Raw genomic sequence first — 20,031 nt, 5'->3', positions numbered from 1 at the left:
CGATGATCCTGCGTTCTCAGTACACAAATTACATCTGGCTACTGCGGAGCTTATGGGAAATAACATTATAATTTATTCTAATCATCAGGAGATATCGGAATATGTGGTGGGGGCAATGCAGGATTTTTTTTGTGTGTAAAATGGTTTTTGGAAATATATCTAGAATTTCTGTTCAGGGACACGAGAATTAAACCACAGGGTGCTTGGATATAGGCTTTGATCGTAAAAAACAAAACAAAAAACCTAGTGAGAAAACAACTGTACCTTCCCTGGTGAGCCGAATGCAAGAAGGCCAAGGTCCTCATACGAAGTGACAGCTGCAAACAGAAGGAAATGGATCAGGGTTTGTGGTTTTTTTTTTTTAGACACATCTTCATGTTTTCTTTCCCACCATCTGCACAATATACCTGTCCCCCAGTTAGTCTATACACATTCATTCCTAACCCGGCAGTGTCAGACAGCCATAATGTGGCCGGGATAGGGCTGGGATTACGGGGTAACTTTGGTTGAGCAACAAAAATCACAAGTCAATTGCAACCCCGAAAGCAAAGATTGTGACTCAGCACGGCAGCCCCATTGAGAATGAATGGAGCAGAGATCGGGCGTCTCACCTGACGCTCCATTTTGTAAAGAGGATAAAACTTCCCCATTCTGCCGATCGTCCCAGCGGTCAGCGCCCCATCAATCAACACGATGTCACCTACCCCTTTAAGTAACGTGTCACTGCATCTCCGTTATGATACCAGCAATGGTTTCATTCTGTTCATTGGATTTTGCACACTTCTAATTGCATGTGACAAACTCAGGACACCACCCCCACCCAAAAAAAAAAAGTTGTGCAACATCCATAGAACAGCTAATTTTTTTTTTTGAGCAGCAAAATAAATAAAAACAGACCAATGCCCTGATTTTGACGTCCGTATTTCGCATACGTTTTTTTCATGGCTAGAACAAGTACCATGAAAATATCCCCATGTCCATCTTTTTTTTGTGGACAAAGCAAAAAAAAACAACAACAACAAAAAACACAAAACAAAAAGCCCCAAAACACTGCAACATCAGTTTCTGATCCACGTTGTAGATCTTACTAGCCAATGTGGGTCATTAAGTCAATGATTAAAAAAATTAAAAATTTGGCATGCGGATGCCCCGTGTCTGAGTGCCGTCCATTTTTACCATTACAGTATTGGGGTCCGTATTAGGCCGGGTTCAGAGTTTCACCCAGACAACTCTGCACCATCAGTGCGTCCGTTTTATACATGTGCATGATCAAATGCCATTTCCTAGGTTAACAATTGCAATTCATTTGTAAAAATCAGAGGCCACATAGATGAGGTCCAGTTTTCTTTTGCCTATAGACTTGTACAGGCGATTCTCATCCGATGCTGGAAAGGCACTAGTGGTGATTTTCTTCACACTGTCACTTGGTCAATGTAAAAAAACAAAACAAAAAACACCTCATCTGAACAACCCTATTGAATTGCACTGGCCAGTGTGGTGTCAGATTTCTACTCTGACAGTACACATCTGTACAATACGCTCTTCCGGACGAGCCCCTAGTCTCTGCATTCACTCAAGTCTTTCTTTAGTGTTGTACGTTCTCAACAAATACATTTCTTCAATGTATGGCACCATATAGACCTAAAGTGGAAGATGCCCCCCCCCCCATCATGGAACCATATAGACCTACAGTGGAAGTTACCCCCATATGGGGAAGAGGCCCCCCCTGTGTAGCGTTGGACAGACCTACAGTGAAAGAGGTCTCCCCCATATGGCGCTGGACAGACCTACAGTGAAAGAGGTCTCCCCCATATGGCGCTGGACAGACCTACAGTGAAAGAGGTCCCCCCCATATGGCGCTGGACAGACCTACAGTGAAAGAGGTCCCCCTCGTATAGTGCTGGACAGACCTACAGTGGAAGAGGTCCCCCTCGTATAGCTCTGGACAGACCTACAGTGGAAGAGGTCCCCCTCGTATAGCTCTGGACAGACCCACAGTGGAAGTGGTCCCCCTCGTATAGCGCTGGACAGACCTACAGTGGAAGAGGTCCCCCTCGTATAGCTCTGGACAGACCTACAGTGGAAGAGGTCCCCCTCGTATAGCTCTGGACAGACCCACAGTGGAAGTGGTCCCCCTCGTATAGCGCTGGACAGACCTACAGTGGAAGTGGTCCCCCTCGTATAGCGCTGGACAGACCTACAGTGGAAGTGGTCCCCCTCGTATAGCTCTGGACAGACCTACAGTGGAAGAGGTCCCCCTCGTATAGCGCTGGACAGATCTACAGTGGAAGAGGTCCCCCTCGTATAGCTCTGGACAGACCTACAGTGGAAGAGGTCCCCCTCGTATAGCGCTGGACAGACCTACAGTGGAAGAGGTCCCCCTCGTATAGCTCTGGACAGACCTACAGTGGAAGAGGTCCCCCTCGTATAGCTCTGGACAGACCCACAGTGGAAGTGGTCCCGCTCGTATAGCGCTGGACAGACCTACAGTGGAAGAGGTCCCCCTCGTATAGCTCTGGACAGACCTACAGTGGAAGAGGTCCCCCCTGTATGGTGCTGGACAGACCAACATTGGAAGAGGTTCCCTGTGGGTCCCAGTTGTAAAAAACAAGGTTTCTTCTGTGAAAGTTGTGTGCATTGGGAGGCCATGCTTTCCAATACCAATTCAATAATGATACTCTTTCGGCCTCCATCTGGTGAATGGAGCCCTTTGTACAAGACATGCACCATGAAAGGCTCTGGCGTGTATTTGCTAAACATATGCATCAGATGCAACATGCACCGAGCCTTCAACTACAACACTCAGACCATGCATAGATCTACTGAGCTCTACATTTGTACAATAGGGGCTCCACGTGTTGGAAGTGGGGAGTAGACATTTTTGGAATGCTGAAATTCAGTTGTAATTCTTAATAATTAAAATTAGCTATAAAAGTATGAATACAATGGGAAAACCCAGCCTAATATTCACATCAGCCAGAGGATTTTCTGAGTCCTTCAGAGACTATTTTAAGGCAGAGAGTAGTTCACCTTTGGACAGAATGATGCAGAACCGCATGTCTAAGGAAATGTCTGACGGATTATATGGTGGGCAGTCTGCACAGAATAGCCGAGTACAAAGGTCAGGTTTTCGAGGGCAATAAAAGTCAAGTGTTTGCATTTTTTTTTTATTTGCCAAGCGCCAATAGTTACAGGGTTATAATATAGGACTCTGAACTTCCGATGATCCTAACACTTCTGTCTAAAATGATTTTTCCACATTTTAGGCCACCCCACTACTGGCGAGAGATTTTCAGCTTTTCTAAAGAAGATCTGTCACCAGGCGATAAGTGGCCAGGGTTTTGCTCTTATTTTTTACTCTTGCTGCTCCAAGTTATCAGTTTTTTCTTAAAATCTACCATATGGCTCCAGAAATGTGGGGCTTTTTTTTTTTTTTTTTTTTATTAAATTGAGATTTTTACGGTTTTTCCTAGGCGGCATGGCTCACCAGATCCTCTGGGGCGTGTCATTAGGCTGTGAGCCATGCCCCCTTGGTAAAGACCAGAAATATGAGGACTGAATAAAAAGAAGAGCATGATGGATTTAAAATAAATAAAAACCCAAACAAAACCCGAACACTCGGGAGCAGTGAGAATACAAGAGGAGGAAAAATTGGTATACAAAGTCACAGATCATAAATCCATCCAAACCCCCTTTTCAGATGTGTCAACAGCGATGGAAAATAGCAAAGAGTCATGTGCAACAGGCAACATAATTTGTGACTTTCAGAAACCTGTGCAGAAAGCCTAGACAAATTCAGAGCAGATTTCCCCTTAACCCCATATCTACAGGTTAACAGGTTCCCTATAAAGGAAGTCTGTCAGCCTAGAATGACCACAGTTCAAACCAAGCACAGTCGTTTGGTCACACCAAGAGTGCACCATACAGTTCAGGGCACCTTGCCACCTACTTCAGTTCTTCTCCGGCTTCATAAAACCATAGCTGTCAATCAAAATAGAGGGGGAATGGAGTTGGGGAAAAATAAGTCGGTGGGAAGGTGCACTGAACTGTTGGTCACACCAAGGGTGCATCAAGTGTTTCTGCTTGGTTTGAACAGTCATCCTGTATTGACAGGCTCCCTTTAAGATAAAAACCTAAATGATTAGTAATGATCTTTGCTTGCACAAACTACTAAGAATATTTGAAGAACATGTTCTTCAAATGCTGACAGCGAACAACTGATTTTACAATCCATTTATTGAAGGGATTGTCTTATCTTAAAAAGCGTAAAAACAAGTGACTTTGTAACTTGCCCCTTAATAAAAATCCTCTTTGTTCTGAAGAACAGAGGGATTTTTAAGTCAATGTGACAGCCCACCACTGCAGTCTATCAGAGGTGGCCGGACTAGCACGGAGAACAGCGCTTACAGGCTCTTTTCTATAGAGCTTGTAAACGCTGCTTTGAAGATAGACAGATCTTTGAGTCCAACTAGCTCCTCCGATTCTGCAGGGGAAAAACTGCTTTTTGCAGCATCAGGGAGCGCTTTCTTCAGGCCCAGCTGTGCAATGGTGCCGTTGGTCCAAACTGTCAATCATCAGGAGCGCACCGAGGCACGAAGGCAGGGCGGTGGTGAGATAACGATAAGATGAGTCAAGCCCTTTAAGCAGCCCTCAATCATGTACACAGTTATCTACAGGCCTATAGTATATGACTGTCTGCCTGGGATTTATATGGAGGCATGCAAGACATGTACAGATCTCATTAACTTACCCGTGTGAAGGCACAAGGAAAGCAGCAGATGAATGGAGTAGGCGGCCAGGAGTGCGACTAACAGCAGCAGGATACTGCAGGACAGAGAGGGGTTAATCAGGACTCATGTATACAGGGTACAGGAGCATGTGGGGGAATTCACTACAGCAAGTTATTTTGTGCAGAACACAGGGATATGTTGTGACTAATGCTCCATTTCCAGGTCAAAGGACATTTTAACAAAATGTATGCAAGTAGTAGGTGGAAAGAAAGACTCACAATCAGCAAAGAGCCTGCTGACCGGCTTCCTCTTTCATTACCTTGCAGATCTACAAATTATATACAGTCCTATGTTTATTAAAGAAGCATGTGGCATATTAGGCTATGTTCACATGTGCAGTAATGATCCGTTACAACGGATCCAGCAAAAATCTGTTAGGAAACAAGTTGTGCCGACACAAGTTTAGTCCATTATTCACTAACTGATCTCTGCTGGATCCGTTAATTTAACATTGGAATCAATGGGCAACAGATCCGTTAGTGCAGCATCTGTAGTCACCTATTTGTAATGGATCCAACAAGAAAAAGCAGATTGTGCTTATAAGAGGCATCAACATCATCAGACACAAGATTATTATCCACATACATCACAACCATGTTGGTTCTATAGTAATCAAAGTAAGAAGGTAAGAAACGCACCTAAATCCAATTATTCCGGTGCTGGCCATGGCATATGACAGGCCAAGAATGCCACTTCCCATGATGGCGTTCATTAAATTGAAAACAGAAAATCCAAAAGACGCTCCGGGGGACGATCTCTGCTGTGGTCTCTGCAAGACACAAATTCATGATACAGTCTCTAGAGCCACTGACATGTGACAGCAGCAGCCTGTAGTCTGCACACGCAGGATGGAAAATGGGTGGGCTCAGATCGCGACTGTGACAGTGCGTGTAATACAGTAACATGCAGAAAAGCCATCAAGAAACCATTACTGGGGTGTTCCAACGAGAGACCTTGATGGCTGATATAAGAGACATGCACTCATCTCTTCATCATCTGCACTTCCATGACCAGGACTCGTACAGAAACACAACCTCATCTACCAGTCACCAGGACTCGTACAGAAACACAACCTCATCTACCGGTCACCAGGACTCGTACAGAAACACAACCTCATCTACCGGTCACCAGGACTCGTACAGAAACACAACCTCATCTACCGGTCACCAGGACTCGTACAGAAACACAACCTCATCTACCGGTCACCAGGACTCATACAGAAACACAACCTCATCTACTGGTCACCAGGACTCAGACGCACGCACACACACACACCTCATCTACTGGTCACCAGGACTCGGACACACACAAAACCTCATCTACTGGTCACCAGGACTCAGATGCACACACACACACACACAACCTCATCTACCGGTCACCAGGACTCGTACAGAAACACAACCTCATCTACCGGTCACCAGGACTCGGACACACACATACATACACAACCTCATCTACTGGTCACCAGGACTCGGACACACACATACACACAACCTCATCTACTGGTCACCAGGACTCGTACAGAAACACAACCTCATCTACCAGTCACCAGGACTCGGACGCACACATACACAACCTCATCTACTGGTCACCAGGACTCGGACACACACAAAACCTCATCTACTGGTCACCAGGACACGTACAGAAACACAACCTCATCTACTGGTCACCAGGACACGTACAGAAACACAACCTCATCTACTGGTCACCAGGACACGTACCACCAGGACACGTACAGAAACACAACCTCTTCTACTGGTCACCAGGACTCGGACACACACATACATACACAACCTCATCTACTGGTCACCAGTACTCGAACAGACACAAAACCTAATCTACTGGTCACCAGGACTCGGACGCACACATACACAACCTCATCTACTGGTCACAAGGACTCGGACGCACACACAACTTCATCTACTGGTCACCAGGACTCATACAGAAACACATGAAGTGTAGCAAAAAACTCGGCACTCAAACTTAGCTTTATAAGTGGTTTAATTGTATCCACGCTTAGTAGCAAAAAAACGTTTCGGTCCTATTAGCCGGTCTTTCATCAGTCACAGCGGTAAGTTGTGAATAAAAACAGATGGACCCACAGGATTGTGGGTTCTCAGTAAAATCGTAGCAGAAGGTGGACGCAGTCCGTGTCTCAGGAGTGTAGCCGAATCCGGCAGGCTCTAGATCTTCTAAGGTTATCTGCCGGATTCGGCTACACTCCTTAGACACGGACTGCGTCCACCTTCTGCTACGACTTTACTGAGAACCCACAATCCTGTGGGTCCATCTGTTTTTATTCACAACTTACCGCTGTGACTGATGAAGGTCCGGCTAATAGGACCTAAACTTTTTTTGCTACTAAGCGTGGATACAATTAAACCACTTATAAAGCTAAGTTTGAGTGCCGAGTGTTTTGCTACACTTCATGGTATTGGAACCTACTCTGGCACCTTATATACGGCTATGCATGCGCTTATCTTTCTAATTCGTACAGAAACACAACCTCATCCACTGGTCACCAGGACTCGGACACACACACACACAACCTCATCCACTGGTCATCAGGACTCGGACACACACACACACACACACACACACACACACACACACACACACACAACCTCATCCACTGGTCACCAGGACTCGGACACACACACACACAACCTCATCCACTGGTCACCAGGACTTGGACACACACACACACAACCTCATCCACTGGTCATCAGGACTCGGACACACACACACACACAAAACCTCATCCACTGGTCACCAGGACTCGGACACACACACACACACAACCTCATCCACTGGTCACCAGGACTCGGACACACACACACACACACACACACAACCTCATCCACTGGTCACCAGGACTCGGACACACACAAACACACAACCTCACCCACTGGTCACCAGGACTCAGACACACACACACACACAACCTCATCCACTGGTCACCAGGACTCGGACACACACACACACAACCTCATCCACTGGTCACCAGGACTCGGACGCGCACACACACACACACACACACACACACACACAACCTCATCTACTGGTCACTAGGACTCGGACGCGCGCGCACACACACACACACACACACAACCTCATCTACTGGTCACAAGGACTCGGATACACACACACACACACACACAACCTCATCTACTGGTCACTAGGACTCGGACGCGCACACACACACACACACAACCTCATCTACTGGTCACAAGGACTCGGATACACACACACACACACACACAATCTCATCTACTGGTCACTAGCACTTAGATATACAGGGGATCATTATGTAAAAAGTAACAACCATCAGGAGTGAACAGTTAACATGATACACAACAAATCCTACATGGCCGACCACTTTCTACACATTGGCGGAGTATGTATGAAGCCATTTACACCGATACTTTACAGTTGAGATCTCTTAATGCTGGCGCTATATAACTTAATTGTATAGTGCTGCAGAATATGTTGTCGCTATATAACATATTATTATTAATCCGTGATCATCTAAGGATGCAGAACTACCACTGCCAGAATGGGCTGTCGACCTTTGGGGACATTATTTTCTGCATGCATGTTTGGTTATAAATCATTTTCTGTAATCGGGATTCATACAAAATGTTGCCCCGTTTGCCTCCTATAGCTGTTGTGTTGCATTGTCGGCTGCAGAATGAGCTCACAGAGAATCGGTCAGTGAGCGCGTTCTGATGGTCTGATTGGAGACTGGTATCTGACTTTTCTCAGCTGATTAATAACCACTGACCACATCAAGGTAGAATTTGCAGGAAACAAAGAGCCTGTAACAGCAAAGGGGTGCAACACTGTACAGGAAACCGAATTGCAAAAGTTATTATTAGACCTTAAAAACATGAATTTAAGTTAAAAAAAAAAAAAAGTGGCCAACCCCTTTACTCCATATACACATAGATGGGAGCAGAACTCACGGTTCCCAGCAGTGGGACGATCTCCTCCTGAAAAGACACGTGGTGCCCATAGTTCGTATTGATGCAGTGCCCTGCAGGCAGCATGGTGACCCTCCTTACAGGAGAGTCCGGCGTGTAATACAGAGGCGATCGGCATCAGCCCTCTGCGCGCTCACATCCCGCCCCGGCAGCGGCCACTACAGCTGATCACCGCCCGCTGCTTCCTGTTTACTTCTGTCGTCATGTGACTGCGGCGTCGCGCAGTGATGAGTCACGGGGATGCCGGCTGTGCCCTCAGTCGCCGAGTGATGACGTAAGCGCCAGTATGGAGCTGCTACAGCATGAGGTGAGTCTGTGGGGGGCAGCACACAGCAGCGTGGTGTGACATTACAGGTCCCTGGGGAACATGGTGACACACTGAGGCACAGACATAAGGGCATGCTGGGACTCGTGGTTCCACCTCGGTGACACATAGTATCCACAGCTGACACGTGTTATATGATTTAAAGGACATGTCCATCACTTATTGCACTGCAGACATACCTAAGTAGTGGTTAACCTGGTTACAGCGCACACAATTCTGCTGGCTGCTAATGGAAACAGTCAGCAAGCTTGCTGTCAGACGCAGCCCATAAGGTGTACACGCTGCTGCATGCTGTGCCCATTACCTAAGGCCAAGCACTGCCCTGAGTAACCTGTCGTACCGCTTCTTGGCAGCAATGCATTTTACTAGGTCTCATCCATTTTTTTTTCTCCCATCCTGCACTGCCACGCGCTCACCCGGAGCAAACATGAATGTGTCACGGGGTTACCGCGACAGAGAGGAGCCAGAAGACCGCAGTGTCCGAGTTCTCCTACTCCTGCACTCAATAGAAGCGCTTCACCTTCTTATTAAATGGTGTTTGGCAGTACAGGGGTTAATTGGATAAGTTGTGAGCTCAGGGAGCCAGGGCTATCAGCCACTCCTATCCCCTATATAATCTGAATCGTATCGTATAATCGTAATATGAATCGTATTTTCTGAACAGCGGGGGGGGGGGGGGCGCACAGGGGGTGGGAGGGCGGCGGACACCTAAATCTTTCTTTTAAACACTATTATTCATATCTTCTATGCAGCAAACGCTGCTGCAGGGAACATATGAGTGGCGGCTTCAGCACCATGTGGGGGGGACAGCGCTTACTGTAGCGCTGTCTCCTGCACGCACACGGACCCCAGACGGATAACGTCCGTGTGCGGTCCCTGTTTTACACGGACCCATTGACTTTAATGGGTCCGTGTAATACGTGCGCTCCCACGAACACTGACATGTCTCCGTGTTTGGCACACGGAGACACGGTCCGCAAAAAATCAATGACATCTGCACAGATGCATTGATTTTTATGGGTCTACGTGTGTCAGTGTCTCCGGTACGTGAGGAAACTGTCACCTCACGTACCGGAGCCACTGACGTGTCAAACCGGCCTTAAGGGAACCTGTACCTCAATTCATGTTGCACAAAACGTGGAATGAGAGCCTGGTTGCATGACTGCTCCATCATTTCACAGAAAATATAGTTTAAAGATCCAGTCACAGATGACACTAGTCCAAGGATGCCCACAGCTGCTTCAGCCAGAGACGACACTTGTCTAGTGATGCCCCCGGCTGATCCGGCCAGTGATGCCCCTGGCTGCCCCGGCCAGAGACAAGACTAGTCCAGTGATGCCCTTGGCTGCTCCAGTCTAGTCCAGTGATGCCCTTGGCTGCTCCATCCAGAGAAGAGTCTAGTCCAGTGATGCCCCTGGCTGATCCAGCCAGAGATGGGTCTAGTCCCGTGATGCCCTTGGTTGCTCCAGCCAGTGATGCCCCCGGCTGCTTTGTCCAGAGATGAGACTAGTCCAGTGAAGCCCTCGGCTGCTCCGTCCAGAGACGAGTGTAGTCCAGTGAAGCCCCCGGCTGCTCCGAACAGAGACGAGTCTAGTCCAGTGATGCCCTCAACTGCTGCGGCCAGAGATGCGTCTAGTCCAGTGATGCCCCCTGGCGAGACGAGTCTAATCCAGTGATTCCCCCGGCCAGAGACGAGTCTAGTTCAGTGATGTTCCCGGCCAGAGACGAGACTAGTCCAGTGATGCCCCCAGCCGCCCTGGTCAGAGAAAAGACTAGTTCAGTGATGCCCCGGCCAGAGACGAGACTAGTTCAGTGATGCCCTGACCAGAGACAAGACCAGTCCAGTGATTGCCTCGGCCAGAGACAAGACCAGCCCATTGATTGCCACAGCCAGAGAGGAGTCTAGTCCAGTGATGCCCCTGGCTGCCCCGGCCAGAGACTAGACCTAGTCTAGTGATGCCCCCGGCTGCTCCGGCCAGAGACTAGACTAGTCCAGTGATGCCCTCAGCTGCTTAGGCCAGAGATTAGACTAATCCAGTGATGCCCACGGCTGCTTCGGCGAGAGACTAGACTAGTTCAGTGATGCCCTCGGCTGCTCCGGCAAGAGACTAGACTAGTTCAGTGATGCCCCTGGCTGCCTTCACCCCACACCACTCTAGTTAATTGACAGTGTTAGGCTCACATAGTGAGGTGGATCCACAAAGCCTCAGGTCCGGGTGGGCACATAGTCCCCAGGTTTTAATGTAGCAGACAGCAGGGCATGTGTGGAGCAAGAACTTGGAACACTGGAGACCACGTGCAGGGAGGACGCAAGATGGTCCAAAGCAACAAAGGCAGCATCTATACAGGGTCAAAAGATAGATGCAGAGCAGGAGCTGGTAGAGGAGCTCAGCAAACAAACAGGAGGCAGGTGAGTAATAGACAGGTCTCTCTTGTGCGCACGCAGGGCGAGATGTGTCAATCACCTGCAGCAGCCCACCAGAGCCGGACCATTCTCACCTTTCCCTATGGCCCCAGCTGGATCTTTAAACTGTTTCCCTGAAATGTCAGAGTATTTCAGGTTAAAACATTATTTGCGGCAGTCAAGCTGCCCTCGGTTCATGCCGCATGGTTCCCTTAAGGTGTTATTCAGCCCAAATACCAACATTATCGGGTACCTGGATACGGTAAAAACAAATCTGACTTATCTACCGTTACCTCTGTGGATGCAGCACAGTCTGGTCCGGTGGTCTGCCCTGGAGCTGATGGTATCCCCGCTCTTCTGTCACTGAGGCCTGTAATTGGCTGCAGCAGTCAGGTGACTAGAAGAGAGGCATCAGGTTGGACTCGCACATCATTCTTCTGCACTTTTCATGGTATTTTTTTTAGCAGCATTTTTATTTGTTTAGATCACAAATGCAATGTTGCTGGATGTTACATTATAATCTATGGTAAATTATTACACACTAATGCAATTATTATCCTTTAAAATGTCACATGAACGGTTCCTGTATCATAACTGTCTTTCTGTTTTCATGATTCCCAAACGGATCATAAAAATGGAAATAAAAACTGGACATATAAACACAGCTCGAGACAGTGGTTGGCAACAATGGGCTGCATGCCGCAAGCTCCGCGTACATACAATGTGTCTCGCAGTGTCCTACACTAATATGACCGGGCAGTAAAGAGCGCACAAGAAGGGTATTCCGGTCCCACTCACGTTTGCCCAAGGAGGTGAGAAGGTCCGGAGATGTCACGTCTCGTGATACCTACTGGACAGTGTCCATGACTGACAGGCACTGTGCACTTTGTAGCCCTGTAGACTCGGCAGCCCTGCTCACCCACCCCCAGATGTACAAAGTAGCCAGAGTCCCCCTTTATTATTAATCTCAATTATAGTAATGCGGAGGAACTACCAAGAGCTCAGCTTGCTCACTTATCATAGAGGGGAACTCGTCCTTGTAAATAGGAGAAGGTGCAGAAAATGTCATTTGTGGTTCCATTAATGTGCTAAGTTTGACCATCGCTGTAATGGAAGTTACAAATAAAGCTAACTTGTCTTTCAGTTGTGTTTTTATTGCTTATGGGTCACATTATTTTTATGTGTTTGTTTTCCAGGCTTATTAGATTTTTTTACCATTCGGCATCTCGTCTAAACTCTTACGGCATAGTCACCCTCAGTAAATTAGAACCTAAACAATCAAAGGCGAGGTTTTGTGAACGACTCGTGTTCAGTACATGTCAGAAACTGAGACATTCAGCCAAGATGGAGATAAAGGAGAGTAATGAGGATGCTGGATTGTTCACCCCGAATCCCATTGTCCGCGGGATGGTGAATCTGGACCGCGACGCCTTCACTAAAACCATACAGCTTCCTGTTCTCCACATAAGAAAAGACATTATTAATAAAGTCATGAAAACCCTAAAACCCAAACTCCTCCACCGGCCGAATCTGAAGAGGATAATTGATGACCCGACAGATGGCGACATCAAGCAGGTGATACTGGACCCGTTCACGGTCAGAGCTGAGGACTCGTTTGATGACCGCGATCGTGAGATTTTTAATCAGCTGGACATCAGCCCGCAGGTCTTACAGGTAGATCTGCAGCTCACGTACGACCATTTTAAGACTGATGAAATCTTAGAAGCGGTTTTACCTAAAGGACAAGATGTCCCCACTAGTTTCAGCCGTGTAGGACACATCGCTCATATGAATCTTCGAGACCACCAGCTTCCTTACAAAAACCTGATCGGTAAGTATAGGGCTTTATGATTGTTCATTGTCATCACCACTCCATAATAGTAACATGAGCCGTGTGGACCATTATATATAGATCAGGGATGGACTAAACCTATTTGCCATGCTCCAAAAACACAAACCTGCCATGGAGACTTGAATTTGCTTAATACTTTTCATGTATTTGTCAGTAACTTATTTAAAGAGGATTTGTTTGCTCCACGATTGCTTTACTTAATACTTCTCCATATTATAAGAATTACTGTAAGCTTCATCTTTTCTGAAAACTCTGTGCTGTTCATCTCTAGCATCTACTAGAGATGGTGCAATTCGATAAATAGGGCCCGGTCCAGCGGGCTCATGACTAGAATCTGGCCACTGGACCGCCTTTCTCCCAGCATCCAAGGCTCTTCTTTTTATTAGCCAGCCCAGCACGTGCGTCAAGTCAGGCCAGCTCATCAAGAGGAGCCCTCAAGTAATAGGTGGTTCTCGGGGCTTCTGCCTAATTGCCTGAGATTACTGACCCGGCCGATGGCCCGCGTCCTGCAAATCCATTCGCATCATCTCTAGTATTGACAACTTGGTCTCATCATTCTTCTGGTCAAGTCATTCATAGGCTTCCAGGAGGAATAACACAGGTCAACAAAAAAAAAATGTTTTTCTGGTGTCCAAAATATTTTAATGAATTTGGGGTATTTTTGGGGTGCTGATTCTGAATATGCTATCAGTTTTGCCAGATTGGCTCAAGTTTTTGACATTTTTGGTATCTTATTTATAGCACTTGTTGGTAAATGCGACGCATCATCTCATTAATTTCTTTGGATTAGTACTTGAACTGAGCAGTTCTCAATATAGTTTTGTGTTAATTAGTGTTCTAAAAGTTTGTTCATAGCTTGATTTTTGCACTAACTTTATGTTGTTGTCTGTTTTCCAGTGAAAAGCATGAACTCATCAAGAAGAAGTTGTCTTAACGATCCAGACTCATTCTGTTACATTTGTGGTGAATACACACTGCCAAAACATAGAAGAAACATAACAGACTTCGTTAAAAAAGTGTATTTTGCCTATTTTGGGGTTATGCTTGGGGACCAAGACAAGTTTTGGGCACCACACATAGTGTGCAAAGCATGTATCGAATTATTACGAAAATGGAGCAAAGGACAAAGAAAAAGCTTCAAATTTGGTGTTCCAATGGTGTGGAGAGAGCCAAAAAATCATCATGATGACTGTTATTTCTGTGCAGTGCAAGTGCAAGGATTCAATAAGCATAAGAAACGAAAATGGGAGTAACATGGAATCTGCAAGAAGGCCTGTCCCTCATTGTGAAGATGTGCCTGTACCTGTGTTTACCATAAATAACAGTCATCATGATGATTTTTTGGCTCTCTCCACACCATTGGAACACCAAATTTGAAGCTTTTTCTTTGTCCTTTGCTCCATTTTCGTAATAATTCGATACATGCTTTGCACACTATGTGTGGTGCCCAAAACTTTAACCCCAAAATAGGCAAAATACACTTTTTTTTACGAAGTCTGTTATGTTTCTTCTATGTTTTGGCAGTGTGTATTCACCACAAATGTAACAGAATGAGTCTGGATCGTTAAGACAACTTCTTCTTGATGAGTTCATGCTTTTCACTGGAAAACAGACAACAACATAAAGTTAGTGCAAAAATCAAGCTATGAACAAACTTTTAGAACACTAATTAACACAAAACTATATTGAGAACTGCTCAGTTCAAGTACTAATCCAAAGAAATTAATGAGATGATGCGTCGCATTTACCAACAAGTGCTATAAATAAGATACCAAAAATCTCAAAAACTTGAGCCAATCTGGCAAAACTGATGACATATTTAGAATCAGCACCCCAAAAATACCCTAAATTCGATGAAATATCTTTGGCACCAAAAATGCTGTTGACCAGTGTAATTGAGGAGCAGAACACAAGAGTTCTATTAAAATATGCTCCAAAATGATTATGGGGAATGCAACTATTTATTAAAACAGATATCTGGGTCCTCTTTAATGGGGTTGTCCCAGAATGACCCTGTTACCCAACCATAGGATAAGTGATAAATGTGTGATCACTGGGATCGTTATCAGTCTCTAGAACAAGGTCAGAGACCCCTGTTCATTTTTATTTTGCAAACACAGTATAGAGATCTGTGAATGGAGTGCGTATTGAGCATGTCCATGGCAGTTTGTCATTCCCTTAGGCATTGAGCAGAGTAGCACTGTGCCTGCTCGTCTGGTATTTCATCCACACTCCGTCACTGCGGACGGTCAAAATGGAGGATGTGGGAACCCCATTCTAGTGATGGGCCGGGCCCCGAGCGATCAGACTTTTATCATTTATTCTGTGTATAGGTGATAACTGTCCATCTTTGGATCTCACACCTACATGTCTTGTCAATTAATGCTACAGTTTTTTTTGCAGCGTACGCATGAGATTTCTTAAAATGTCACACTCTTTGCTGGCACTGTAAAATGCAGCAGATTTTCTGCAAGGGAATATGCAGTGATAAATCTGCTACTTTTTTTGGTACATGGGAACATAGTGATCACTTTTCCTCCAAAAGACAGCAAAACTAGGGACTAGTGATGAGCGAGCATGCTCGGATAAGGTGTTATCAGAGCAAACTCGTGTCCTAATCAAGTATTTTTGGTGCGCTTGAGTCGCTGCGCCTCATGTCTTGCGGCTGTTCAACAGCCATAACACATGCATGGACTGACTAACAAACAGGAAATCACAGCATGTGTTGGGGCTGTTGAACAGCTGCGAAACATGCAGCCGCTGGGACTGAAGCGCTTTTTTTTTTTTTTTTTTGAGTACGCCGAAAATACTCGATTAGAACACGAGCGTGCTTGGAATAAGACCTTATTTAAGCATGTTCGCTCATTAGTTCTAGGGACCTTTCCTGATCCGAATCCATCCTTGGCTGTAAATAAACTGCTTTTGTGAGACTGGCCGTACCTCTGTAACATACTTTAGATGCAATAAGAATCGCAAAGATTCAGTGACCAAAATGTCTCTTTCCCCGTTCGGTCAGGTCAGGTGATATTGGATAAAAATCCGGGAATTACCTCTGTTGTCAATAAAACCAACACCATTGACTCCACATATAGGAACTTCCAGATGGAAGTGTTGGCTGGAGAGGAAAACATGATGACGAAGGTACGTGACCTCCTGAGATCGTCACACTCCTCCAGTTACCTGAACCTCAATATTTGTCACACATGCAACCGGCGATTGTGAGGTCACTTCTAGTCTCCGCGCAGTCACTGCAGAGTAAGAAAGGTTTGGGGAGGATTTCCTGATTTTTCTTTTTAAACAGGATTTGATTTCATGTTTGCCATGTAATATTGCTGTGAATTAAGTCTTAATTTTGGCCAGTGTCACACAACATGTGTTGCAGGTGGTGATGCACAGACCGGCTGAGGGTCCCCTGAACTCAATAGCATGCATGAGGCTGTCACGTTTGGAGCCAGAGACCCGCTGCCGGGTTGTGGTCCATACTTAGGTCTGACTCCTTCATCTGAGTGTCGGCAGCCCAAGTGTTCAGATTTGGCTTTAATGGGAGTAGGAGGATATTGGTCTTATTGATTATTTTACAATGTTGATGTAATGGGTGCCAAGTGTTATACTTCTCCCCCAAACTGCACATCTCTTAGGTGTGAATTAGTGCAACGTTTGGTTTTAAGAAGTACATTGAAGGAAAAAAAAAAAAAAAAAAAAAGCCATCCGAATCCCCTTACCGTGCATATTCATTACATGCATTAAGAGCCATTATGCACAGGGTAAATGGAAGCCTGTTATCTCCGTCCTGCAGCCTGGACTCCGTATGATAGCACTATATTATGGCGATATCCTCCCATAGAGGCAATGGATTTAGAGAATACCACCTTCACAATGGGGTATCAAACTTTTGTATTTATTTATTTTCATTCATACCAATAGAAAGTGGACATCTGAACAAGGCTTGATTGCTGATCACCCAGCAATGGTTTATAGGTAGTGATTAGCGAGCACGCTCGGATATTGTGTTATGAGTTTTTCGGGCGTGTTCGAGTCCCCGCGGTTGCATGTCTTGAGGCTGTTCGACATTTGTAACACATGCAAGGATTGCTTAACAAACAATCCCTGCATGTGTTGTGGCTGTCGACATGCAGCCGCGGGGATTTGAACGTATTAATCGCGCACGCCCGAGATACTCGGATGACACGTGAGCATGTTCGCATAACACAATATCCGAGCACGCTTGCTCATCAGTATTTATGGGACATATGTAGGTTCTGTGTACTTGATGAATGATGGGCAAGGCTCCTATGTGCTGCTGAAAGCACACAGTTATATGGCAGGAGGTGGTACGGTGTCAGGTCTCTGGCAACTAGAGCCCACTACATTAAGGACTCAGTGGCCGTCTTGTGTCCAGTTGCTTAGTTTGTCGTCTTCTTATTCCAGGTGAAAGAGAACAGCTTCACGTATGAGTTTGATTTTTCCAAAGTCTACTGGAACCCACGACTCTCTACAGAACATGACAGGATTACCGGGTTCCTGAAGAGTGGGGATGTGGTGTTTGATGTGTTTGCTGGAGTGGGACCATTCGCGATTCCTGCTGCTAAGAAAAGTTGCATGGTTTACGCCAACGATTTAAATCCAGAATCGTACAGATGGCTCGTCCATAACTGCAAACTGAATAAAGTGGATAGAAAGGTTCAGGCCTTCAACACTGATGGCCGGGAGTTTATCAGGACAGTGGTTAAGGATGAGCTATCAAAGCAAATAAAGTCCTCTCCAGATGGGAAAAAGATGCTTCACATTGTGATGAACTTGCCAGCATTGGCTCTAGAATTCCTCGATGCCTTCAGACATCTCCTCTCCGAGCAGCCGCACAACGAGGTCCTTCTACCGACTGTGCACTGCTATGGCTTCTCCAAAGACGACAACCCAGAGAAAGAAGTAAAAGACCGGGTGGAGGAGATGTTAGGAGCCACCGTGGTGGTTAGCTCCATCCATCTTGTAAGGAAGGTTGCACCAAACAAGGAGATGATGTGCATCAGTTTTCAGTTGCCTGCTGAGGTTCTTTTTGGAAGCCAAATGAATAATGAAGGTGAGTTGTAGTAAGTTTTAGCTGCGGGCTGTAGTGGTTCTTGTTTAAAATGCTAATATTGCCAAGATGTAAGACTTTGATATAGAAGTGTGAACTGGTTTTCATCTCCATACACATGGCTGTATCCTGGCTCTGTACAAAATCTAGTATAGTACCAGTAGTGTCTTCAGCAAGCTTGAAAAATATGTTCGAGTCCTCGCAGCTGTTTGACAGCGGCAACACATGCAGGGATTACCCCGTTTGTTAGACCATCCCTGCATGTGTTGCGGCTGTCGCACAGTGGCGGGGACTCAAACATATTTTTTGAGCACACCGAAGACACCCTGGTAGTGTACAAGCATGACCAGATAACACCTTATCCGAGCACGATCGCTCATCACTAGTCCCCAGTATTACAGAAGCGTTACCAGCAGCCATACAATGATGATACCGGTAGGGAGGCACAGATTTCCCTATAGAAACGTACTGATTATTAGAATTAGTATGCATGTGCCACTTTGCCCATAAAATGAGTGACTTTTAGACTACTCCACCTTTGTGGGTATGTTCCCACAGGACTTATCTACAGCAGCAGAAAATATTATAGATTTTGTACCAGATTTGCTCTACATTTCATGCCTTGTATTGCAAGGCATGAGTGACAAGTTAAAGATTTTAGTATCAGCCGTGTGGATCAATTTTTGCTGGAGATTCTTATGTTATTTTAAGTCTCTTTGACAATGCTGTTATGGTATTAAGCAGATAATTTTCCATCTCCAAAATCTTCTGTGTATCCAATCCATGGGAACGAACCCTAAAACTGCCACAAGCTGCAGCGTTCTGGCCCGCACCCATCCTTGTGTCATACTCAGATTCCAGCCCGAGTGTCTCAGCCCTCCTACAATAATTCTGCAAATGCTTAAATATGTTTTAGACTTAATGCTGCTGTTTTATTTTGTTTCCAGGAGAACCGGTCCCAAAACGTCTCCGAACAGAGGCAGACGAAGGTGTGGACAATGAGGCTAAAGTATAGATTCAGCTCATGGAAGGTTTTGTTAATTTTTTTTAATTTTCAGATGAGTCCAAGCCCAGGGGCCAAAGTTACTTTATTCAATTCTGATGCTACCTTTTAATAAAATAATGACTATCCAAATACTATTTACATCAGTGGTAAATGTCATACTGTACCTTTTAGGTACAGTACCTTCGTATCTTGTGCCCATTTGTGGCATACATGTCTGATTGATGTGGGCCTTGCCACTATTTGCGAATAGACTTTCTTCCCCTCAGCCACGGTTGCGTGGCCTTCTTTGTTCATGTCAATGGGCGTTCCACATATTGGTACAAACCCTTGCTTGTCAATTTTCCCACTGTTTGGCCATTAATTTATTGCCTGGCAGAAGAGGGATGTTATTAAAGGGGGTAATGTTCAGTCTCAAAGTGCCTAAGCGGGAGCTCCACAAGTGACTAGTCATAGTGACTAGTCATTTTTATCAGTTAATGTTCTACCTGTATGAGCTTTACCTATGTATTTTCACTAGAGTTGGCACAAATTAATTCCTATGACCCTGTGCTGTGGCCACTGGTCAAGAGCCCTGAAAACCACCTCTTACCTGATGGC

General features: G+C 45.7%; 2 protein-coding genes across 2 annotated transcripts in view; one reads left to right on the top strand and one right to left on the bottom strand.

The window, feature by feature from the left end:
* SLC38A6 (solute carrier family 38 member 6) overlaps window positions 1-9,070 on the bottom strand; it is a 41,621-nt gene extending 32,551 nt beyond the window's left edge. The window contains exons 1-4 of the mRNA XM_077265538.1: window positions 8,756-9,070; window positions 5,429-5,559; window positions 4,751-4,824; window positions 265-317 (exon numbers count right to left, since the gene is read on the bottom strand). Coding sequence (XP_077121653.1) covers window positions 265-317; window positions 4,751-4,824; window positions 5,429-5,559; window positions 8,756-8,839 — 342 coding nt within the window. The 5' untranslated portion in view covers window positions 8,840-9,070. The remainder of the gene's footprint in view (window positions 1-264; window positions 318-4,750; window positions 4,825-5,428; window positions 5,560-8,755) is intronic.
* TRMT5 (tRNA methyltransferase 5) lies at window positions 8,993-19,565 on the top strand. The gene is made up of 5 exons (XM_077265526.1): window positions 8,993-9,080; window positions 12,699-13,333; window positions 16,371-16,495; window positions 17,783-18,431; window positions 19,376-19,565. The coding sequence occupies exons 1-5, from the start codon at window positions 9,076-9,078 to the stop codon at window positions 19,441-19,443; spliced, it is 1,482 nt and encodes a 493-aa protein (XP_077121641.1). The 5' UTR covers window positions 8,993-9,075; the 3' UTR covers window positions 19,444-19,565.
* The last annotated feature ends 466 nt before the right edge of the window (window positions 19,566-20,031 follow it).

Source organism: Ranitomeya variabilis, chromosome 1 (genome assembly GCF_051348905.1).
Source record: "Ranitomeya variabilis isolate aRanVar5 chromosome 1, aRanVar5.hap1, whole genome shotgun sequence".
NCBI classification, from domain to species: Eukaryota; Metazoa; Chordata; class Amphibia; order Anura; family Dendrobatidae; genus Ranitomeya; species Ranitomeya variabilis.
This window is presented reverse-complemented; position numbering and strand designations above follow the sequence as displayed.